We start from the raw sequence: 25,630 nt of genomic DNA on the forward strand, positions 1-25,630 counted from the left end.
TATATGGATATTATATATAAGTGTGTGTGTGTGTGTGTGTGTGTGTGTGTGTGTGTGTGTGTGTGTGTTGGTTCTGGGCTTGAACTCAGGGCCTAGGCACTGTCCCTGAGCTTCTTTTGTTCAAGTCTAGTGCTTTACTACTGAAGCCACAGCTCCACTTCCAGCTTTTTCTGTGATTAATTGGAGGTGAGTCTCCAGGACATAACTGCCCAGGCTGGCTTTGAACCATTATCCTCAGATCTCAGCCTCCTGATTGGCTAGGATTATGGACATGAGCCACTGGTGCCAGACTTATATATCATCTAAAAGTGGTGGTTTCCATTCAGCAAAGCAGTTTATGAATGCAATGCATCTTGGACAATGTCACCAACATTTTCATCCATCCCGCCCAACCCACCCTTTCTTTCACTTCTTTTAATTTTGTAGGATAGTCAGTTTTTCTTTCCTCCTCCTCCTCTTCCTCCTCCTCCTCCTCCTTCTCCTCCTCTTCCTCCTCCTCCTCCTTCTTTTTGTAGGCTGGTGTTCTGCCATCTGAGCCATACCTCCAACCCAAGATATTTTCCAAGATATTTTTTGCCTCCTGAATTTTTGACTGCGTTGTTCCCACCCCCTTCTACCCTAGATGATCTTTAAGACTCTTGCACATTTGAGTTAGTTACTTGGGTAATCTCATGCAAAAGCTAGTGTCTGTGTTCAGCTTTTGCTTCCTAGTTTTCCCTAGCTTGCTTTCTTTTAGAATGTTTGCTTTTCTTTCTTACTAGCTTCTCTACTTTGCTATCTTCCATTTGTTTAGTATTTGGCCTCTGCCTCCCCTACCCACCCCCCTCTATTTTATTTTCCTTTGGCTATCTTATTTCTACCTTGCAGAGGGAAGTCTTGAACACTCAGGATGCAGTTTGATGTGAGGTGCAGGCAGCCAAGGAAACAGTACAATGCAACACCCCAAATAATAATGTGGGAAGGAGACACCTAAAAATAAGAGAAGGAGGTGTGAATTATGTAATGGATGGCACAGCTTTTGATGGGCAAGCTGAGAAAAGTACATGGCTAGGGGGTGAGGTTGGCAGGAATATAAATCGCATCAGATTTATTTACGTGGCCTACGGAAGTTGAGAGAGACAAAACGTGACACATCAGTAGGAGGAGAGCTACAAAAAGGTGACATTGCCTCAGAAGCTCAAAATATTTAAACTGACTTTGGAGAACAAGAAGGGAAGGGACTAGAAAGGAAATGTCAACAAAAGTCAATCATTCCATTCATTTTAAGGAATAAATCATCATTTAAAAAAACTGATGTCTTGAAAATGAGTAATAGTTACTTTATTTTGATGTCAAGATTAATGCAAATAAGGGTTTTGTTTGGTATTGGTTTTTGTGCTGGGACTGGGACTTGAACTTAGGTTCTAGGCGCTGTCACCTAGTTTTTTCTGCTCAAGGCTGATACTCTTAACACTTGATCCACACCTCTGCTTCTGTTTTTTTGGGTGGTTAATTGGAAATAAGAGTCTCACAGGCCTTCTGCCTGGGCTAGCTTCCTGAGTAGTTAGAGATGTAAGCCATAGGCACCTGGCCGTAAATGAAGGGAAATGGAAACACTAAATATCATAGTTTGATAGCCAGCATCAAACATCACTGACATTCCATGTGTTCTGTTTTTAGGATTCAGGGTTAAGATTTCACTACGTTGCTGCTGGAGAAAGAGGCAAACCACTTATGCTGCTGCTTCATGGCTTTCCAGAATTCTGGTAAATTTGCCCATTGGCTTTTTCTTTTGCATCAAAATTCTATTCTGTGCAGTGATCACAGCGTGCCATTGATGGTGTAGATTCTCTCACACTTCTGGAGACTACAAAGTCCAAGATGAAGGTGCTTGTAGCCGGTAGTAAGTTCTCATTGTGTCATCCCCTGGCAGAAGGTGGAAGGACAGGGATGCAGGATGAGACCTTGTCCTCTTAGATCCCTCGTGGCCTCTTAGGGGTTCCATTTTTTAATACAATCACAATGGCATTCAGCTTGAGTTTTGGAGGGAGAAAACATTCAGACCATAGCCCTTACCACGAATTTTTTTTTCTTTCAGAAAACCATCTTATTTGCACACAGTAATAGTGGAAGGGAGCTTTCACTGATATAACTCCATAGATATGCTCCAGACAAGAGTTCATTCCCTCTATTAATGTCCATATAACTTCTTCTTCCCCCTCCTCATTTTTCAAATGGCTTTAAACAGAATAATCATTTGGTGGCTTTAAACAGAAAAATCATTTCCTTGTAATCACTTTTGCCATGTCTATGAACATTCCTGCATGTTCCTGAATCACAACAATGGTTTTTTTCTTAAAGAAACATACATACACCTGGCACTGGTGGCTCACACCTGTAATCCTAGTTACTCAAGAGGCTGAGATCTGAGGATCGCGGTTCAAAGCCAGCCCAGGCAGGAAAGTCCAAGAGACTCTTATCTCCAATAAACCACCAGAAAACCGGAGGTAGTGCTCAAGCGGTAGAGTGCTTGTCTTGAGCTGAAGAGTGCAAGGACAGCATCCAAGCCCAGAGTTCAAGCCCCACAACCAAAAAAAAAAAGAAAAGAAAAGAAACCTACATACTAGCCAGGCACCGGTGGCTCATGTCTGTAATCCAAGCTACTCAGGAGGCTGAGATCTGAGGATCTCAGTTCAAAGCCAACCCAGGCAGGAAACTCTATGAGACTCTTATCTCCAATAAACCACTAGAAAACCGGAAGTGGCACTATGGTTCAAGTGGTAAAGCTCTAGCAGTGAGCTAAAGAGCTAAGGGACAGTGCTCAGGCCTAGAGTTCAAGCCCCATGACCAACAAAAAGAAAAAGAAAAAAAAAGAAACCTACATACTAGCATCCTAAATTTTTTTTTAGTATTATAAAATATAGGTTTTTAATGCCTCAGATTTCTGAAATAGTTTCCCAACATTTTCTCTAGGTTAACTATTATGGGCAAAGTACAACACTGTATTGGGCAAGCAGATTCTAAATGTTAGAGTATATTATTAGACTTTGCCAGAAAACCATACTGACATCCAAGTAGAAAGAATAAAGAAAAGGTTTTTTTGCCGGTAAAGAGACCAGCAAGACCCCTTCTCACAAGAGAGAAGTGAGAAGAGGTGCCAGCTATTGTCTGAGGTGACCTATATAATCTGCTAAGGCTAGGAGGGGCTAGAAGGGTCTAGGAGGTGGAGACCGGGCTTCATCATGGCGGACTAGGATTGATGGCTGCTGCCCAGGTAGTAGATAAGGGGTCCTGCAGCTACCTAGAGCTGAAGGTCACTCTAAGGGGCTCTTGTTGCCTTATATGGTGGTAGCTGCCCCAGAGGAGTTTCATCCCAAGGTAAAGGGGGGTTGGAGACTGATCATCTACTGCCTTTGCTACATGGGCCTAGTGTTGCCTAGGAAAGGAGCGTGCTTTATGGGAAGGGAGTGCTCTGGCTAACACCAAACAAACCAAAGTCTTTGTTAGCAAGAAGGTTTTGATGAGGCTTAGGGTGGGTTGGAGAACATAAAAAAGAAGACATGGGGTGGGAGGCATGGCAGAGCACCTACCAATGAGTGAAAACATCTCCCTGGTTCAAATCCTGGTCTAAAAAAAGCAAGGAAGGAAGGAAGGAAGCTAATATAAACTATTTCCTGTGCACAAGACTAGAGCTCGTATGAACAAAGGGTAAATTCAGAGAACAACCCCATTTGCTTTTCATGGGGGATTTTTTGTATAGGAAGGGGTTTCATGTAGGTGACGTTTATCAAAGCAAGCAAGCAAGGTTACAGAAGCAAAACAGCCTCGAGTCACAAGAACATAGGCAAAACATAATCTTGACTTGGTCAGCATGATCGATACTCTCAATCCAATTGACGCTATTGATACTTGATTACAAAATGTCAAAACATATCCTTGGATTACAGAAGTCAAAATACAACCTTAGGGTGGGGGTAGTCTATTTTACAGAAATGGTTTTTATTGTAAGCTCCTGACGAATACAGCAACTCAGTACAGATGGTGAGAAGCCTCAAGGTTATCAGTGGCTTCAGCAAAGTTTGTGGTAAACTGCAGAGCTGCCAGGCCTGGGAAGCTTGAGGGAGGGAGAGATGTTTTTTTGCTTTTTAGCAAGGGTGGAAAGGGGCTAAGTCTGACCAGCAGTCAACCTCAGCTGGTCAGCCTTAGCCTGGGGTTTTTCTTTACCAAGAGGTTTTGCCTTTTATCAAAAATGTTGTTCTGTTTTCTGACTTCACATTTTTGTTCCCATGGATATTCTTCTTCTCCAAGGGAAAAGGGGCTCAGGGGAGAGAAGGAGGGACTGAGGCCAGACAATAGAAGGAACTTTCTGCCAGTGAATGGTAACTCAGATACCTTGAATTTTTGGTGAGGATTATCCCAAAAGTTAGAGCCATGCATTTGGCTCTGGAATTGTTAGTGTTTTATTCATGAAAGGGACTCAATGTACAAATGTACTAGAAATGTTGGTGTGCTTAGAAGTATTAGTCCTTATAAAAAGGAGTGGAGACAGGTGCCCGTGGCTCATGCCTGTAATCCTAGCTACTCAGGAGGCTGAAATCTGAGGATCACGGTTCAAAGCCAGCCCAGGCAGAAAAGTCCGTGAGACAATTGATTTTTTTTGTCCGTTGTGGAGCTTGCACTCTGGGTCTGGCCACTGTCCTTCAGCTCTTCAGCCGGTCATCATAGCTACACAGGAAGCTGAGATCTGAGGGTCATGGTTCAAAGCCAGCCTGGGCAGGAGCATCTTTGAGACTCTTATGCCCAGATAACCCCCAAAAGCCAGAAGTGGAGCTGTGGCTCAAGTGGTAGAGTGCTAGCCTTAAGCACAAAAATGCTGGGGACAGCACTCGGGCCCTGAGTTCAAGCCTCAGTACAGGCACAAAAGATAAAAACGTTTTAAAAAGGGAATGAAGGCTACCAAGGATCCATCCTCCTCATTGTTTTTCTAGAGCAGGAAGCCTGTGGGTGCCTCTTCCTGAGAAGACTTTCCCTTCATGAAGATCCCCTCTCCGGATTTAGCTGTATGAATAAACATAAGCCATTTTCATCTGTTCTTCCATCTGGAGACAACCTAATTAGGTGGTGTAGAAAAAACTGCCTCCTGCCTCTCGAGCAAATGTGTGCAGCCTCACCTCAGGGCATACATAACACGACTGGCTCACCATAAAGCGCTCCTCCGAAGCGGTCATCCCATCTGCCCCGAGTCACCTGGGCAGTGGAGCCTGGCTTAGCCACATGGTAGTTAATTCCAAAGTCAAAACATAGGAAAGACTTGTCACATGGTCCCTAATGAATACCCCAGAAATGTGGCCGACCCCGTGAGTCCCCAGTTCTAGAGACGATGATAACAACAGGCAGATTGGCTGGAGCCATGGCCAGGTATCCTCACAAGGTATTTCCATGTAATCTCAGTGGAGCATCAGAGCTGCCCTTCTGAAGTTGACCATGCCAGAAAGTAAGAGTCCCTTTGTTCTTTGAAACTTATTGCTGATCTCTGTTACTTGGCCTCAGTCCAAGGCCTGATCACAAACATGGATTTTTTTGTTTTGTTTTGTTTAACCCTTCCAATTTCACATTGTCTACAGAGATTCAAGAAGGTGTTAGGAAGCCCAGCAACAATAAAGGAATGCCTTACTTGAACATTTTAAATCGCCACTCTAATAATTTCTAAATATTTAGGTATTTGCTTATTTAGGTGATTATTTAAATAAGATGAGTTTTATTTGGAATGGTGGGGATAGTGAGGCTTCATTGCTTCAATAAATACCCATGCTTCTTTTCCTTCTGAAACGCTGATTTTATTATGTGTGGAACAATCTACATAAACATACAAATGACTCTATAAGAACTTCAACCATTTGGCAATTGTCTCAGAGTCACAGAAAAAGACACTAATATGTATTTGATATGGGGAGGTGGGTGCTGTGTGTTTTATGTTGGGATGACAGCTTTTTATATGTCGTTCATACTATTGCTCCATTATTTCCTCATTATCAGAGTCTTTTTGCAAAACTGCAATGCCTGATAATTCTTTTATTTTTCTGGTCCTGGGGCTTGAACTTTGAGTCTGGGTGCTGTCCCTAAGATCCTTTTGCTCAGGGCTAGTGCTCTGCCACTTGAACCACAGCTCCACTTCCAGCCTTTTCTGTGATTAATTGAAAAGTCTCACAGACTTTCCTGCCTGGGCTGGCTTCAAACTGCAATCCTCAGAACTCAGCCTCCTGAGTAGCTAGGCATGGGCCATCGGCACCCACCATGAAATGCCTGATGATTCTTGTACATGTCCTAGAATCTTCAGTGGCCAAAACAAACTAGGAAGGGCCCGGCACTGGCCCTAGGACATTTGCCTCATTTGCTCTAGTAGTCCAGTCCTGAATGTGTCCAAAGGGATCTCATCCTTGTGAGAATACAAAGGCTCTTTTCACCCTGTATGTTAGGAAATACACTCATATATTAGGAAGTATACGCACATTATCAATAGGAACAAGTCCCCTATATTTATCAAATCCAGCCTTTCTCATTCCGGCAAGAGCCTTGCTATAATGTGAAACATCAACACACCCAAAGAACTCAGTTGCTCAAAGAAACCACACAATATAATGAGCTATATTGACCACCAATCTGAAAGCAACCTGGTTGCTCAGAGAGAGAGTCTTAAGCAAGTTCATGCAAATTACTGGTAGCAAAATACCTCTTTTTGAGTATGTCATACCCTAAACCAAGATTTCTACATTGTCCTTCCTTCTCACAAGAATACATCTGTTACTGTCTTCAGTGGGTCTAGTCCATTCCACTCAGGTGATCTGGAAAGAGTCATCCAAAACCTGGGATGTAAGTTTTAGGACAAATCTCTTCCTTCCTTCCCTCCTTCCTTCCCTCCTTCCTTCCCTCCTTTCTTCCCTCCTTCCTTCCTTCCTTCCTTCCTTCCTTCCTTCCTTCCTTCTTCCTTCCTTCTTTTCCTTCTTTCTCTCTTTCTCTTTTTCTTTCCTTCTATTTCTTTCTCTTCCTTTCTTTTTCTTCCTTCCTTCCTTTCCATACATTCTTTCTCTCTTTCCCTTTCTCTGTCTTCTTTTCATTTTGAAAAACTTTATGTATGGAATTTCAGACCAATTTCAATTTCTACCAAAAGTATAAATGTTATTCCTCTACCAATTAAGTTTTGCCTAAATTCACATAGATTATAAGCTCGTTTGCCTACCTGGTGGGTCAGAAATATTTGATAGAGTGAAACAAAATGACCATTGGTGCAGTGTGTGAAAGTGCTTTAGAAAGAGAGGCATGCCATATGAGTGTAATGTATTCGCTGCATGCATCATCACTGCCTAAGAATAGCTGTGACAAGTGGTGATATTTAATGCATTCATGGTACACAGGAACAAATCCTGGGTCTTTCTTAGAACTCAAAGGAAATAGGAAAGAAGATACACATCTGTGAGAACTTGAGCTAAATTAGCTCCAAATGAGGCTGTTTGTCTGAGGATGATTTTTTTTTCTTGAGCTCTCTTCTTTTTTTCTCTTCACCTCAATTTGCATCTCTTTTAAAAATATTTTGAGCTGACCCAAGCAATTTCTGTGAGCCTTCTCCATCCCCAGCTGTAAGGAATGCATGTGTCATCACTCAGTGCTGAAGCAAGTACAAGGCTCTTGGTGCAGACAGCTGAACACAGAGGCCACGGAAAGAGGCCAAGAGCAGAGACCCTTCTTTGTGATGGAGCTACAGAGGACACTTGCATCTGAAAATGGCTGCCCTTGTAAAACCTGGAGCCTCCCTACGTTAAGAGTAGTAACTAAAGCCCAGAACCAGTGGCTCATGCCTGTAATCCTAGATACTCAGGAGGCTGAGATCTGAGGATCGCAGTTCAAACAGCCCCTGCAGGAAAGTCCATGAGACTCTTATCTCCAATGAACTACCAAAAGAGAAGGAAGGAAGGGAGGAAGGAAGGGAGGGAGGGAGGAAGGGAGGGAGAGGGAGGATGGGAGGGAGGGAAGATAGGAGGAAGGCCGGAAGTGGAGCTTATCTCAAGTGGTAGAGCACTAGTCTTGAGCAAAAGCAGCTCAGGGACAGTACCAGGTTCTAAGTTCAAACTCCAGGACACACACACACACACACACACACACACACGAGTAGTAACTGAGAAAGAGGTTAATTTCTTCCAAATGCCTCTGCAATTTTCCTAAGTTCAAATCCAGGACACACACACACACACACACACACACACACACACACACACACGAGTAGTAACTGAGAAAGAGGTTAATTTCTTCCAAATGCCTCTGCAATTTTCCTAAGGTTACTATCCAGAAAAAAAGCTCATGACAGTGGTGTTGTTTATTTATGATATTTTCAGGATTAGTGCTTCTGTAGCATGTTTCATTCCTGTATCAAGGGACTGTTTCTGTCATATGAATGACATGCTCACCCATCTAACACCAGAGTGACTTCAGTTAGAGATAAAGTATGAATCACAATATATTATTAGTTATAAATTTCAGGAAGGGGAAATTTGTGAAGTATTCTTCTATAATTGAATAAAATTTGCAGTTGCTTCATTTCTTACAATTATTTATGATGTTGCTCAGTTCCACTCAATGTTAACAGTCATAGGTGCTTTTGTTTTTGTTTTTGTGCTGGTCCTACAGCTTGAACTCAGAGACTTGGTGCTGTCCTTTAGCTTTCTTGCTCAAGGCTGGCACTTTACCATTTGAGCCATAGCTCTACTTCTAACATATCCTAGTAGTAGATTGGAGATGCTGTAACTTTTCACAATTCCAATTATATGTGTGAGTGTATATCTGTCAATAGACCTGTATTGATCTTACTGACTGACGTCACTTCCTCTGGTGGTCTCCTCACTATGTATGGCTCCAGAATCTTATATCCTTGTGTTTGTCTGGTGCACTTCAGAAAGTTCCAGACAAGAATCTCCTATTTAGGTTATGTCAGGTAATTTCACATGTGTTTTCCTGAACAGATGTGCATGAGCATGCTTTTGTAAGATGCAGATTTTGAGTTCTATAACACAGTGAGTCACTTTGAAAAGGCTGTATCCTTTCCAGTTATCTAAAATAATTTAACTTATTTGGAGATGATCTCTTGAGTTTCTGTGTTTTCAGTTGGTTCCGTGCTTCTCTGATGAAGTATGGAGGCATGTCTGTCTCAGCAGAGGCCTTCAGTGCTTGCTATAACATTATGGCCATTATAGCTGGTCACTGCAGGGCCATTTTGATTGCTCAATGTTTTGAATATGACCATTGCTTGTACTTACGGCTTATGATTGACTCACAGAAGAACTTACATTGCAAACAGAGGCTTATCTTAAATGGCTGTTCTATTGGATTCTTCCAGTGACAGCCTTCATTTTCATCCTCAGACTTTTTCTATTTATGAATAAACTCTTATAATTACTAAAAACACCAAGCCCTACTTGATAGTGGGAAAAATAAGTAAAAATCAGTTTCAGAAAATATATATATATAGGGCTGGGAAGATGGCTCAGTGGTAGAGTGCTTGCCTTGCATTTCTGAGGCCCTGGGTTTGATTTCTCAGCACCACATAAACAAAAAAAGCCAGAAGTGGCGCTGTAGCTCAAATGGTAGAGCGCTAGACTTGAGCTGAAGAGCTGAGGGACAGCACCTCAGCCCTAAGTTCAAGCCCCAGGACTGGCAAAAAAGAAAGAAAGAAAGAAAGGAAAGAAAGAAAAGAAAGCAAGAAAGAAAAGAAAGCAAGAAAGAAAAGAAAGAAAGGAAAGAAAGAAAGAAAAGAAAGAAAAGATATATATATATATATATATATATATATATATAAATATTTAAAATCTGGGGCTGGGAAGGTGGCTCAGTGGTAGAGCGCTTGCCTTGCATGCATGAGGCTCTGGGTTCGATTCATCAGCACCACATAAACAAAAAGAAAAAAGCAGGAAGTAGCGCTGTGGCTCAAATGGTAGAGTGCTAGCCTTGAGCTGAAGAGCTGAGGGACAGCACCCAGGCCCAGAGTTCAGGCCCCATGACCAGACCCCCCAAAAAATAAAATAAATAAATACTTAAAATCTAATAAATATGCCAATTTAGAGACAAATAATTTTGTAGCAAATGTTCTGTTTTGTTTACATTACTCTAACCAAAGCCCTGGGCCAGATAAGCACTTAGACATTTTGATAAAACTCTCGGACACTCATCTGCCCTCTCCTCTCATTGCTGTAAGACTTTTATCATCCATTTATTCTGTCTAGAAATTTAGGCTGCAGAATCTGTAACTGCTCTTAGTACAAATTCCCATGTTGTAAGTATCTTTTAAGAGAAGCTTACAAAATTTATTTATTAAATATATGTATAAGGGAGGAAGTAACAAGTTAGACAAGAAATGTACTCACTACCTTACTTATGTAACTGTCATCCTTCTGTACATCATGTTGACAATAAAATTAAAATAAAATAAAAAGAATTCCAAGGCCTAATATGACACCAGACCAACTCAAATATATATATATATATATATATATATGTGTGTGTGTGTGTGTGTATATATATATATATATATATGAAAGGATGACATCGATCAAGATGTACTGTACTCACATTCTGACTTGTTGAACTGAAACCCTTTTGTATATTATATATAATACCAAGCATTGTCTGTTATTTTATAGCTTCTGTAAATATTTCATTGGAGCTGTTAGAAGGTAAAATCACTTTAGTAAAGATTATCAGCACTTCTTTCTATTTTTTTTCCTGTTGTAGCATACAAATATCTAACCTTTTTGCAAAATAAGGAATTTTTACAATTTTCCACTTAAAGTGACTGTTTGGGGTTTTTTTGTTTTTTGTTTTATTTTGGTTGGTCATGGGGCTTGAACTCTAAGCCTGGGCACTGTCCCTGCATTCTTCAGCTTAAGGCAAGCACTCTACCACTTAAGCCACAGCACCACTTCCGGTTTTCTGGTGGTTTATTGGAGATAAGCGTCTCACGGACTTTTCTGCCTGGGCTGGCTTTGAACCATGATCCTCAGATATCAGCCTCCCCAGTAGCTAGGATTACAGGTGTAACTCGGCAACTGTATAGTTTTGATGTTTGAATTTGAGACAGGGATGTTTCTATTCTGACAAGGTAGGGTGTGAAGTCCTGGATTCAAGTGACTTCTCTTGCATAACTAGCTAGGATTATAGGCATGTGCCACCATACCCTGGCTACTGTTTGTCTGTGTTAGTTGGTGTTTTTGTTGTTTCTTTTTTTCACTGCAGGTATTCTTGGCGTCACCAATTGAGAGAATTTAAAAGTGAATATAGAGTTGTCGCATTGGATTTGAGAGGCTATGGAGAAACAGATGCTCCCATTCATCGAGAGAATTATAAACTGGACTGCCTAATTACAGATATAAAGGATATTTTAGATTCCTTGGGTAGGTTAGTTTTTTTATGTATTAATTCTTTTTAAGGAACATTTGGCAAGTTGAGAATTGCCTTCTCTGCTTGGAAGGATGCGTTTTCCATCGCTGCTGGGTGCCATCAGGAATCTGTCAGCTTAGTTTTAGCTATTTATATAGAAAAGTTACATGAACACCATCTTGAGGGCCTAGCTAAGGGTGACTTTCAAATTTTAATTTTTTTAAATAGACCTTTCTAACCAAACACCAGTAGCTCACGCCTATAAATCCTAGCAACTCAGGATGCTAAGATATGAGGATCAAGGTTCAAAGCTAGCCCCAGGCAGACAATATTCAAGACTCTTTATTAACCAGCAAAAAGCTGGCACTAGAGGCAGGGCTCAAGTAATAAAGCACCAACTATGAGCAAAAATGTTGAGCAAGAATGCAAGATCTTGAGTTCAAGCCCCACTACAGGCACAGGCAGGCACATACACACACACACACACACACACACACACACACACATCTTGAGTTCAAGCCCCACTACAGGCACAGGCAGGCACACACACACACACACACACACACCAGTCTTTCTCTTTCTTTAGAGAATTAAGAAGAGAAGGCTCCAGTCTGGGGAGGGGGTGGAATACGCCTAATGTCTTCTGTTTTTTTGTGTTTGTTTTTTTTTTTTTTTGGTCAGTCATGGGCTTGAACTCTGAGCCTAGGCCCTGTTCTTCAATTCTTCAGTTCAAGGCGAGTGCTCTACCACTTGAGCCACAGCGCCACTTCTGGTTTTCTGGTAGCTTATTGGGGATAAGAGTTTCATGGCTTTTCCTGCCTGGGCTGGCTTTGAACTGCAATCCTCAGATCTCAGCCTCCTGAGTAGCTAGGATTACAGGTTTGAGCCACTGGAGCCTGGCTCTGTTTATTATTTTCAGAACTAATTGTTGAATATTCATTGTTCCCTTGACGTATTCATTTTAACATGTCATAAAGAGTCCCTGCATTGTCTCTGTAGTATTGATCAGCTATAATTATTGTGTCAGATATTCCCCAAGGTCAGTGTCACACACCCATGGTCATATATTCCCGTGTTCGTGCATGTTCATAGCCATCAAGAGATAGTAGCAGAGCACCTGGCCAAGTCTCACACCAAAGATGCAATAAAGCATACTTCTACCAGAATATCCTTGAACTCATAATTTACAGCCTGTTTCTCACAAGTGCTGGGATTACAGGTGTGTACCAACATGTCTGGTCTAAAATAATCTAATCTTCTACACTCCCTTTGACTAATGTCCTCCTGCTAACATCAGTATGTTAAGGAAACAATATAGTGAGAAACACCATGAAATCAAAGACCTTTTCCATATTGATCTAACAAGAACATATATATTTCTATAATAATCTAATGCCCATAGCCAAAATTTGAGAGAAGCAAAAATGAATGGGATCTAAGGTGTCAACCTGCAGTGTTGTTAATGAGTCTGATCACTCAGATGCTACTTTTATACAGTTGGCTTCATTCAGATTTTGTGATAATTCTATCTGACCAGGCCTAATTTACCATCTCAAAAGATTTTGGGGTGTATGTGTGTGTGTTGATGGTAAGAAATTCTGAAAAGAAATAATGTAATTGTAACTATTACAGAAATAAATGACAAATTCCATCTACACAAGGAAAATCTTGTATAAATCTCTAGTAATCCATATTTTAATCCTCATGTAAATTATCATGATGATTACATGAAATGAATCTTACATAGTTATGATAATGTTCCTTAATAATAGGATTCATTCTGGGAAATACCTCGGTCAGCAGTTTGGTCCTTGTGCAAATATCAATGTATACATACATCAACCTAGATAGTATAAGCCATTTACTCAGTATGGCCTATTGATGCCATACTAGAGACTTCGTGAACACAGCAGCATGAGGTTACTGCAGGCATTCCCTCAGCAGCCTGGCTTACAGCAAATGGTTTTAATTAGAGCCACTCTCTAAAATAATAATAACAGGATAATACACTAAGCATATAAACTAGTTACTAAGTCATTTATTATTCTGTACTGCATACAATGATGTCATACTTTCAGTCAACTGAGCAATAAGTTTTGTTTACATCAGCATCACCACAAACACCCAGGAATGGACTGCACGGTATTTTTTAGGACAGCTATGTTACTTGCTGATAGGAATTCTTCAGCACCATTTTGATTTTATGGGACCAACATTATATAATCCAGCATCAATGGAAATGTCTTTCTGTATCAGTGACTGTATGAACTGAGGCTGTAACTAAGACTTTCTGCTAGTTTAATTTTGATTTCATATTTCCCAATGAATGACTGCATTTATGACATTAGATTTATACAATTTGGGAGAAAATAGTTACTTCTTGGAAATAAAGATTTATAAAATGAATCTAAGGGTTGGGAATATGGCATAGTGGTAGAGTGCTTGCCTAGCATGTATGAAGCCCTGGGTTCCATTTCTCAGTACCACATACACAGAAAAAACAGAAGTGGCACTGTGGCTCAAGTGGTAGAGTGCCAGCTTGTGCAAAAGAAGCTCAGGGACAGTGCCCAGGCCCTGAGTTCAGGCCCCAGGACTGGCAAAAAAAAAAATCTAATTGAGACATTTATAACTTGCTATACCTAGTGATTTCTCAGTATTCAAAAGTGATTCCACATAATTTTATTTATGACCTAACTTAACTACACTTGGTCTTTACCATGGTTTCCAAATTCTGGAAGTGCTTAGATGGCAATTTAAGATTAAACAAATTGGTAGACTTCCTGGCAAAGAAATTCTGAATCTCTAAGTACAACATGGAACCTGGGCATCTCAATTTTATAAAAAGCTATCTAGCTGGGTGCTGGTGGCTCACATCTGTAATCTTAGCTACTCTAGAGGCTGAGATTTGAGGATCATGGTTCAAAGCCAGCCTGGGCAGGAAAGTCCATGAAACTCTAATCTCCAATAAACCACTAGAAAGCCGGAAGTGGTGCTGTGGTTCAAGTGGTAGAGCACTCGCCTTGAGCTGAAGAGCACAGAGACAGTGCCTAGGCCCAGACCACCAAAAAAAAAAAAGAGGTTAACGATGTTAGGACACATATAACTAGTTTGAGACATCTCAGTTCAGAGGAAATATTAAAACTTTTTTTCCAACTAATGCTTTTAACCATGAGATATCTAATCCCCTTTTTCTAGTCCTTGATGACATTACAAGCAGATGCCATAGCTTGATTTTCTAATTTTAAATTCAGTAGAGTGCTGCTTTAATCCCTATCTCATATCTGATTAAAATCTTGCCTCCCCATCACTGACTAGATTTATAGCTGGTGAGATCTGGAATAAGGGGCATGGCACATGGTATGATCTCCTGCTCTTCCATTTTCTGTGTCTAACTCCTATGTAAAAGGGTTACCTTATATAATTAAACAGAAAAGATGGTAGTAGGGAGTTGTCCTTGACTTTGCTCTAACTCAGATGCTGGTGTCTCTAGCTAACATGATCATAATTATTTTTTTTTTGGGGGGGGGTCTGGTTGTGGGGCCTGAACTCTGGGCCTGGGCGCTGTCCCTCAGCTCTTCAGCTCAAGGCTAGCGCTCTACCACTTGAACCACAGCGCCACTTCCACCTTTTTGCTTTTTGCTTATGTGGTGCTGAGGAATTGAACCCAGGGCCTCATGCATGCAAGGAAAGTGCTAAGTCAGCTATCTAGCTGACTTAGACGTACAGACAAGTTTTGGAACCACTAAACTTAACATTTTTATTTCCATTTTGATTTTTATTGTATATGTCAGTGCTCAAGCTTGAAAGCAGGGCCTGGTGACTATCCCTGACCATTTTTAGTTCAAGGCTAGTACTACTTGATCCATACCACTACTTCTGACTGTTTGGATGGTTAGTTGGAAATAAAAGTCTCACAGACTTTCCTGCCTGGGCTGGCTTCAAACTCTAGTCCTTCGATCTCAGCCTCCTGAGTAACTAGGATTATAGGCATTAGCCACTGGTGCTCATCTCTCAATATATTTCTAAAAGTATATCATTTATAGAGTAAATAGGGCAGAAAGGTGGGGAAGAAGGTTCTAGAAGAAAACGATTTTATGTGAGAAAGTGATGCACCTACTTATCTCTTTTCAGTTACATGAACATTTTTCCCCTTCCTTACAGGATATAGCAAATGTGTTCTGATTGGCCATGACTGGGGGGGTATGATTGCTTGGCTAATCGCCATCTGTTATCCAGAAATGGTGATGAAACTGATTGCTATTAACTTCCCTCATCCGAATGTCTTCACAGGTGGGTCTGAATTTTCATTAAAACGTGTCTGCTGATGGGACAACTCACTATTGTCACTAACGTTTTGGATTAAAAATAGCAAAAATTTGGTTAAGATCCTCTTTTCAAAAGTTAACTGACTGGGCTAGGAAGGTAGCTCAGTGGTAGAGTGCTTGCCTTACATGCATGAGGCCCTGGGTTCGATTCCTCAGCACCACATAAGCAGAAAGTAAAAAAAGCTGGAAGTGGTGCTATGGCTCAAGTGGTAGAGTGCTAGCCTTGAGCAGAAGAGCTGAGGGACAGCGCCCAGGCCCAGAGTTCAGGCCCCACGACCGGACCCCCACCCAAAAAGTTAACTGACTAAGCTGGGTACCCGCAGTTCACCCCTATAATCCTGGCTACTCAAGAGGCTATGATCTAGAGGATCACTATTGAAGACTAGCATGGGAAAAAAAAAGTCCATGAGCCTTGCTCTCCAGAATACCAGGAAAGAGGCAGGGCCTAGAATATGGCTCAGGTTGGTTCAACACTGGACAAATCTTGGTACAGTCAAAATAAATAAATCATAGTAGCATGTGGCAATGTCAAATACCTTGGTTTGGCAACCTTGGGCTTGCTAGGCAGATGTGCAACCACTTAAGTTAGACTCTTTTTGCTTTATTTACTTTCAAGATAAAGTCTTGCTTTCTGGCTTAGGCTGTGATCTTTCCCCATGCAGCTGGGGATTACACACATGAGCCACTGCTCCCTGCTATTGCTTGAAACATAGTCTCACAGACCTTTTTTTGTCCAGGCTGGCCTCAAACCATAGTCCTCTCATCTCTACCCTCAAATTAGCTAGTATTACAGGCTTGAGCCACTGTGGTCATCAATTCGTTTTCCGGTGTTGTGACTCAAGCAAGCCTGTAATCCTAGCTACTTGGGAGGCAGAGATCAGGGGATTACAGTTGGAGGCCAGCATGGCATAAAGTTTTTGAGATACACCATCTGACTTAATGGATAGACATGGTAGAACATGCCTGTTGGCTCAGCTACAAGAGAGGCACAATGGCACTATAGTGGCACGTGCTTGTCATTCCCAGAAACACAAAAAAAAATCACAAATAAGAGGACTGCAGTCCAGGCCAAGCCTTCAAAAATGACCAAAGCACAAAGAAGCTGGAGGTATGACTCAAGTGGTAGAGCACCTTCCTGGCATATACAGGTCCCCCTCCCCCAATTTAACACTTATTGCCCAAAACTTTTAAAAATATGTGCAACTAATTTACTTATTAAACCAAACATTTTCAGGAGTCTCAAAGTCCTTAAGACTATATTGTATTTGGGTCTGCAACCATACTGCTTGATGTGTACTGTATATTTCATCACATACATGGAGTGTTAAAAGATGAATGCTCAAAGGTTGGGAATGAAGGAAAATGACTCCTCTTTGCCTTTACACATGAGTAAGTGACCCTGGCATCTCATTGATGAGCTAGTTCATTTAGGACAGCAGGGCTAGCCGCATCGTTCCCTGTACTGCCTTGATTTGAGGACAGCCAGCCATTGGTTGTGGACCATCATTGCCATTTTCAACCCAGTGAACAAGACAAATAATGTCTTCATTCTGAAATGGCTCTGAACATCTGTGTCCCTTCAAAGGAACTCTACTTAGAGAACCTCTGCCTTAAAGGGAACTCAGAATCTTAATAGTGAGCAATGACCTGTGAACAATGAGTTGGCACTGTCATAATAACGATAATGTCCTGTTTACCCTCGTTAGGTTTTGTCTCCTTTTGTCTTTGTTACAGTTATATTATTTTCAGGTAGTTGCACAAAGGAGTTGTTCAGCAGAGCAGTTTACAAATACAGTGCAGCTTGATGCACCTCTCTCCCCCTTTTTAGCATTGTTACCCATCCCTCCCCTTCCCACCCCTTCTCTCTCTCTTCGCAATTTTGCAGGATATACATTGGAGTCAGGTTTAAGCACTGCTGAGATCTACAACACCCTTTTAGGAAACAAAAATTCAGAGAAACATATTTCTATTTCTTCTTCAAAATTAGTGCCTGGGGAAGACAGGGGCTTCAGCGACTACATAAAGTGCACACTGCAGGTGTATCTCAAGTTCACCTGAGGCACAGCTTCGCCTGTGCAGACTCTCGAGGCCCAGTAAAATAGCTGCTTAGTGTGCAAGCGCCCTGAGATGAGATTCACTTTTCTCCACTGAACTAGGCACCAAAGCCATATGTGCTGGATGCAGTGAACGCCTTCTCGGCCAGCGAGGAAGAACGACCACCACACCAGGAGTCTTCTCAGATCACACTTTATTGGAGAGCTTTTGAGTTGATAGGAGAGCTTGAGCGAGAGACCCCGTACACGAAAATGTGGCCGCTTATATAGGGAATAGGAACACGGGTCGTTCTATCATTGGTCGTCTGCCTTTCACCGTCACCAGGTGCCACGGGATTGGCTAAGGGCTCTAAATGGCTCGCACATGCACAAAGCCGGGGACCCACAGTCCCGCCAAGCACTGCCTAATATGGAGTTGTTTACCTCAAAGCTGCAAGGAAGTGGGCGCCATCTTGTAATGGCGTTTGCCCTGGCTCCCTGCAGCTGGAGTGGGTTTTTTTGGTAGCAGTAATGTGTAGGTAAACAAACTGATGATTTCAGCAAGAATATTCTGGAACTACATTCTTAATTGCATCAGATCAATAAGATGTTTCCAGTAGCATGCCTGCATTTTTTCCTATAGTTAAATCTCTTAATATAGGAGTTATTCAATGACCACTTCACAAAAGTCTATGAAAACAGTGCTCAACTCACCTAAAAATTATGTCTAAAAACTCTAAACTGTGAGTTGCACACCAGTGGCTCACACCTATAACCCTAGCTATTCAGAAGGCTGAGATCTGAAGATCACAGTTCAAAGCCAACCACGGGTATGAAAGACCTGAGACTCTTACCTCCAATTAACCACTAAACAGCTGAAAGTAGCATTGTGGCTCAAGTGGTAGAGTGCTAACCTTTAGCAAAAACAAACAAACAAAAAACCCTCAGGAATAGAGCCCTGGCCTTAACTTCAAGCCCTAGGACTGGCAAGAAGAAACAAAAACAAACTCCAAAAAACCCAAAATTCCAACGATGAATATCATTACAAAGTTAAAAGGAAAAGAACATAGAGATTATTCTAAAGAAAAATATAAAGAATCTTACTTGTGGATCCTCTTTTAGGATCTGGGTGAGTGTCCTTAGAGGTCTTTCAATATGAAAGTAACATACCTTTTGAATGAAGTCTAATCTGGAATTTTAATTTCAGAATACATTTTACGACACCCTGTCCAGCTGTTCAAATCCAGCTTTTACTACTTCTTCCAAATACCCCGGCTTCCAGAATTTATGTTCTCAATAAATGATTTCCAGGTAAGTCAAACAACTAACATATTATTAATCATGCTTTAATTTTCAATTAAAGCCCATTTTTTAGGATGAAAACATGGAATCAAAAAGTTAAAATTTAATAAATAGGTTTAAGGACATGCTTGTTTTTTTGTATTGTTTTACCGTCTCTGTTCATGTAATGAACAGAGCCTGTGAGAGCCTGTACTCCTGCAGGCTGAGCTTTTGGTAAAGAAGGGTCTCATAGAGAGATGAGGGTCGAGAATACCAGGTGAGAAGCCCTACGGAACAAATAAAACCCTTTTAAATGCAGTACTAGGTAGCTTTTGGTGTGTAAGTATCCTGGATGCTTTTTGAATTCTTGTCACAACACAATGGTGTTAGATATTGAAACAATCAAGCTCATTGGGAAAAAAAAACATCATTTTACTAGAAATAATTCTGGGTATATCTCTCTGACAGATGAGTGCTTTTTAAATTTTAATCATTTATTTTGGTTTCGGAGAAATGAAGCCAGCACCTCACATATGCTAAGCATCTCTCTGAGCCACACTCAGTCAAGAAAGGATTTTTTTTTCCCCAGCAAGGAGAAATTTCTTTCTATGCAGAAATCTGGTAAGCAAGCCCACAGTGTAGGCAGTTGGCTTCGGTATTTATCGCTAATGTAGCAAGCCCTGCTCCTCTGCTCAAATTGGTTAAGCCTCAGGTTCACAATCTGCTCATGATTGGCTAGTTTGAATGAGGTGAAATGTATTATTATAAGGTGATTTTGAAATAAGATGAACAGTATATAAGTAATCTCAAAATATACCCACACTCTCTTCTGTTCCTTTTTATATATGTTTTATTGTTATTGTAGAGGTTATATACAGGGGGGTTACAGTTACATGAGTCAGGTAATGAGTACATACTTCTTCCCCATCACTCGCTCTCCCCGTTTTTCCCTACCATCCCCACAAACAAGATGTACACTTCATTTTCCACATAGTGTCTAATGAGTATCTGTTGTATTTGTTCACCCTTTCTTCCACCTTTTCTGTTCCACTCCTTACCCTCCTTAGACAAACAAGAAAAAAGGAAATGAAAACAAAAACAGCAACTAAAAAAAATCTCGTTTCCTTTTCTTAGAGTTTATCTCATAAAATACTATTTATATGATCATATGCACATAGCTGTAGAGCCTTTGTGATCTACTTCTTTCACCTCACTGTGTGAAAGACCTGTTTATCATATCCTAGTGTATTTTTTTAAATCGTATTACCACAAATAAGGGAATCTGTGCAACTTATGTTTCTTTGGATCTGGCTTACTTTGCTTAATGTAATTTTTTCCAACTCTTTCCATTTCTGGTAAAGTATCATTCTTTCTATTGGATGAGAAGAATTCCATTGTGTCTATACACATTTTCTTGATACATTCATCCACTGAGGGGCATCTGGGTTGGTTCTCTATCTCGGCTATTTCTTGAACAGTCTGAGGTATGTCTTAATTCTACCTTGAAAAGAAACCAGTTTAAGACAAAACCTTACATTTCAAAAATTTTTTGTAAAGAAGGGATTTTTTTTTCACCTGATCCCAGTGACACTTTAAAAACCTCACAAAACCAATGGCAATTCCTTACTGTCATTTAGCACCTATTCAGATTCCCTTAATGCTTTTGTCTTGTTACATTTTATTTTAATCAAAAACAAAACAAGGCCCATACATTGTACATTGTTATTACAGCCTTTTTAAGTTTAATTTCATGTACTTGTCTATCTGTATATTTACAGACAGAACTTTATTCCCAGATTGGCCTTGAACTTCTGGTCTCTAATCCTTCTGTCACAGCCTCCCAGTGTAGCAGACAATATATAAGCACAGGCCACCACCCTGAGCTGTTAGGCTTTTAAACTTTATTAAAGTTTCCTTTTTTCTTTCGATTATTTGTCCTAAGGGAGGGCCCCACACTTTGGATGGGATTAGGTGCCTCAAGGTGGAGTTTCACCTGTTCTTCTAACCTTCATTTTCCTACTTCATTTATGCTGCTTATCTAGGAACATTTCTTGATACCGAAGACATCACCAGCACTGAAGTATGGGCTCCTGGGTCATCCCCCTGTCCAAACAAACATCCCTGACAACTTTTCAACAAATGGATGTTACTATACAGGAATCATGATAGCTTAGGCCTACTATTTTATAGCAATGTGAAAAATGGTGATTTCCTAGTTCTATTTTTATATTATTTTTCACTACTGGGGATTCACTCAAGGCCCCTCACTTATCACTTGAACCATACCCAAACTCCTTCTGCATTTTTAGTTTGTTTTCCAGATAGAACCTCATGCTAACTTGGCCCGGGGTTGCCTATTTCTGCCTCATGAGTAGCTAGGATTTCAGGTATTTGTCATTGTGCTCAGCTTCATTTTTTTCTTTTAAAAAGAACAATATTTTCCCATATGTTTTAGTTGGTTAATAAATTAGATAAATGTTTTCCCCCCTTTTACTAACTAGTTTTCAGCATAAAGAGTGTATTTTTGATATATGCCAATCAATTACAATTTTTTTTTTTTTGGTCGGTCATGGGTCCTTGAACTCTGGGCCTGGGTGCTGTCCCTGAGCTCTTCAGCTCAAGGCAAGCACTCTACCACTTGAGCCACAGAGCCACTTCCGGCTTTTTGGTGGTTAATTGGAGATGAGTCTCATAGACTTTCCTGCCAGGGGTGGCTTTGAGCCAAGATCCTCATATTTCAGCCTCCTGAGTAGGTAGGCTTACAGGCATGAGCCACTGGCACCCGGGTCATTATTCTTATTGGTGCTCAGATTTTTCCAGATTAGAGAAGTGGAATCCCTATAAATTGGCTACCATTTCCTGTTATATAGTCCCTTAAATCAGTGACAGTGCTTCTTTCAGAGGAATTTGTATAAATGTCACTTGGTACCTGACACTTTCACTCCCCTCCAGCTCTGTTATTCATGAGTTATTTTTAGGGTGGGGGCTTGCTTCCCACCTGGGCCCACACCTGGAACATGTTGCACTGACTGTAGGCTTCTTCTTCTTGTTGGGATCATGGGTATGTGCCACTGCATCCAGTTTCTCTCTGTGGCTGGGCTGACCATACATCATGATCCTCCTAAACTCAACCTCCTGTGTTGTTGGGATGACAGATGTGTGCGACTACAGCCCAGCTTGGTTTTCTTTTTCTACTTAACCATATGTCTTGGAGATCACTCCAGAAAAGCATCTTTATTCTCAGGGTAGTAGGATCTCAGAACATTGCTGTTGCATGTACTGCTATATTTCATTTTATTTGACCCATCCCCCACTGATTGGTATGTGCTTCTAGTCATTGTGTGTGTGTGTGTGTGTACCAGTACCAGGACTTGAACTCAGGGCCTCCACCTCTCATTCAGCTTGCTTGCTAGCTTGATGCTCTACTATTTGAGCCATGCCTCCTGCCTAGCTTTTTGCTGGTTAATTACAGATGAAGCCTGATGGACCACAGGCCAGCACAGTCTGGCTTCAACTGTGGTCCTCTAAATCTCAGCCACCTCAGTAGAAAGGAATAAAGGTGTGATTCACCAGTGCCTGGCTCTTCAAGTCATTTCTATTACAATTAATCACCTATGCGATGTCATGTCACATTTTTGCAAGTGTGGTTTTGGAGTGAGGGATTTCTATTGTAAACCTAGGTCCTAGTTATTCTGCTGTTTATTTACACGTACAGAAGTGATGCATAGAACAGTGCTGTTCAAAGTTGGGGGGTGGGGCGGGGTATGAAATCAATGTCGTAGCTTGCAATTAGAATTTATAAAGAACTAAGCATAACAGAATTGACTTGAAAATATCAGTGTACATTATAAGAATAAGAGCTGTTTCTTTACCTATTTGTTGTTTATATTTAGGCTGTGGAAGGCATTGGTTACTCTGGGAATGCTGGTAAATCATAGTTGGGATATGAAGGAAGTTTTTTTTTTTTTTTTTGGTAGCACTTGTGCTGGACCTTGTAGTATACGAATAGACACTAAGAAGACAGGATGCTTTGTCATAAGGTGGCATTTTCAAAGGCATTTGAAGAAATGCATAGGATGCATCATGAACAATGAGGTTTCTCACCCCGCTGGCTGGGAAACCCACCATTCACTGTACGACAAACACCCCCCCCCCGCTTTTAGAGTCAGTGATTGAGTTTATTTTACAACTGAGAGGCTTTCTTTATTCTCTGTTCACTTATATTAGGCTTTGAAACATCTGTTTACCAGTCAAAGCACAGGCATTGGACACCGAGGCTGTCGATTAACAACAGAAGATCTTGAAGCTTATGTTTATGTCTTTTCTCAGCCTGGAGCACTAAGTGGTCCAATTAATCATTATCGAAGTATTTTCAGGTCAGTATAACTTCATTTTGGTCAAGTAAAATATTTCTATTTGGGAAGCAGAGCATGGTTCAAGTGGTAAAGTGCCAGCTTTGAGCACAAAAGCTAAGGAACGGCATCCAGGCCCTGAGTTCAAGCCCCAGTACTGACACACATAAAGTTAATTATAAAAAACTTTTAAAAGAAAATGCACACAATTTTCAGCACATAAATTATTTCTAAAGACTGATTACATAGTGGACTACAAAGTAACTCTTAGCCAATACCAAAGAATTATTATCCTATGGATTAATATTCTTTGAACACAATACAGAAATTAACAATAATGTTGGAGAGAACTTTGTATTTTCAGAAATTTGTAAAACACTACTGTGTCTAGAAGAAAAACAAAACTGCCTGCTTTTCCTCTTCTGTCACAATGCAATTAAGACTGAAGATTTCTCTGACTCCAAGTGTGGGAATTTCTCCCCATTAATAAACAAACAGGCCAGCCTTCTGTGGCTGATGCCTATAATCCTAGCCACCCAGGAGGCTAAGATCTGAGGTTCATGGTTCAAAGCCAAGTTAGGCAAACAAGACTGCTAGAATCTTATCTCCAATTAACCAACAAAAATACTGGAGGTATGGCTCAGGAAGTAGAGTGATAACCTTGGGCATAAAAGCATAGGGACAGTCCCTGAGTTTGAGCCCCAGAACCACCTTCCCCCTACACACAAACACATATACACACCTTTAAACTTCTTTAGTTGTGCAGATTGATTGCCTAATGCAGTTTTTTTCAAGTATTTTTTCATTAGCACCTCCTTTGTAGACTTTAGTTTTCCCTCATCACCCTCAACCCACAAAATGTTCATGTATGTTTATATACTATATGTATATGCACATTTTATATTAAGCAAACAAAGTAAAAGTTATCACCCCTTTTGTGAATGCATGGCCTGATGGAAAATTCATTTTTATAATGAATCCCAAGCTTGTGTATTTTATTTTTCTAGCTGCCTGCCTCTCAAGCATCACATGGTGAACACTCCAACACTACTATTATGGGGAGAGAAAGATGCATTTATGGAGGTAGAGATGGCTGAGGTCACCAAGATTTATGTGAAGAACTATTTCAGACTGACCATTTTGACAGAAGCTAGTCACTGGCTTCAGCAAGACCAACCTGACATTGTAAACAAATTGATATGGACATTTCTAAAAGAAGAAACGAAAAAAAAAGAGTGACTTTTCTTTATCTTCTGGGGGGAAGAGGACTGTATTGAAATTTTGTTGTTGCTGTTTGTTTTTCTTGTGCCAGTATTGAGGTTTGAACTCAGGGCCTTGCACTCTTACTTGGCTTTTTTCACTCAAGGCTGGTGCTCTACCACTTGAGCCACACCTCCACTTTCAGCGTTGTGCTGGTTAATTGGAGGTAAGAGTCTTTTGGGTTTTTCTGCCTGGGCTGGCTTCAAACCATGACCCTCAAATCTCAGCCTTTTGAGTAGTTAGGACTACAGGACTGAGCCACCAATGCCCAGCGTGAAATATCGTTTTTAAATTTTCATGGACTTCTTTACATTTTATTAGGAAAAAAAGTTTTAATATGCTTTATGATAAATAAATATCCTGAAGAATGGTATCAGAATATCTGAGAATGTGTGAATATGTAATATAATTATTTTCAATTTGCTGTATTTTGCACAGAACAAGGTCTGCCTTAAAACTGCTACAACTTGTACACAAAGGAAATCAGGGAAAGTAGCTCCCTTTTGGTTTCTTGCTTTCTTTGCCCTGTAAACATGTTGTGCCTTTCATAAATGTATGTTAAAGCTTAGCTGTTGCATATTATAATAGGCAAATCTGCAATGAAACAAACTTAGTTTTATTGTTAAAAGGTTCTTTTTTACTGTTTTTTTTACCCATTAAATTATATTATCAAATCTGTTGGATTTACAAAATATGTATTAGTTTGAAAGTAAACATAACTTGCTGAATATACATCTCTAAAATGGACTCTACATACTATGAGAAGATAAACTGTTTTATGAAGGCAAGAAATGTGAAGATTCTCTTATATATAAATGTACACATACACACATATGTGTATATGTGTGTGTGTGTGTGTGTGTGCGCACACATAGATTTGTTCAGCATTGCAAAGCAAGGACAGATATTTACTAAATAACTGGTCTTAATTCTCCAGATTAATAACTGTGATTTAGGAAAAGGGTCCCAAATTTCTTTT

The 25,630-nt window shown here is 40.5% G+C and overlaps 1 protein-coding gene across 1 annotated transcript in view; it reads left to right on the plus strand.

Annotated features, from left to right (window-relative positions):
• Ephx4 (epoxide hydrolase 4) overlaps window positions 1-24,630 on the plus strand; it is a gene marked incomplete at its 5' end in the record, with an annotated part of 32,603 nt that extends 7,973 nt beyond the window's left edge. The window contains 6 exons of the mRNA XM_013018274.1: window positions 1,660-1,745; window positions 11,257-11,414; window positions 15,562-15,690; window positions 18,966-19,069; window positions 23,267-23,415; window positions 24,399-24,630. Coding sequence (XP_012873728.1) covers window positions 1,660-1,745; window positions 11,257-11,414; window positions 15,562-15,690; window positions 18,966-19,069; window positions 23,267-23,415; window positions 24,399-24,630 — 858 coding nt within the window. The remainder of the gene's footprint in view (window positions 1-1,659; window positions 1,746-11,256; window positions 11,415-15,561; window positions 15,691-18,965; window positions 19,070-23,266; window positions 23,416-24,398) is intronic.
• Between the last annotated feature and the right edge of the window lie 1,000 nt (window positions 24,631-25,630).

This window comes from Dipodomys ordii, unplaced genomic scaffold, assembly GCF_000151885.1.
Source record: "Dipodomys ordii isolate 6190 unplaced genomic scaffold, Dord_2.0 Scaffold39, whole genome shotgun sequence".
Classification (NCBI taxonomy): domain Eukaryota; kingdom Metazoa; phylum Chordata; class Mammalia; order Rodentia; family Heteromyidae; genus Dipodomys; species Dipodomys ordii.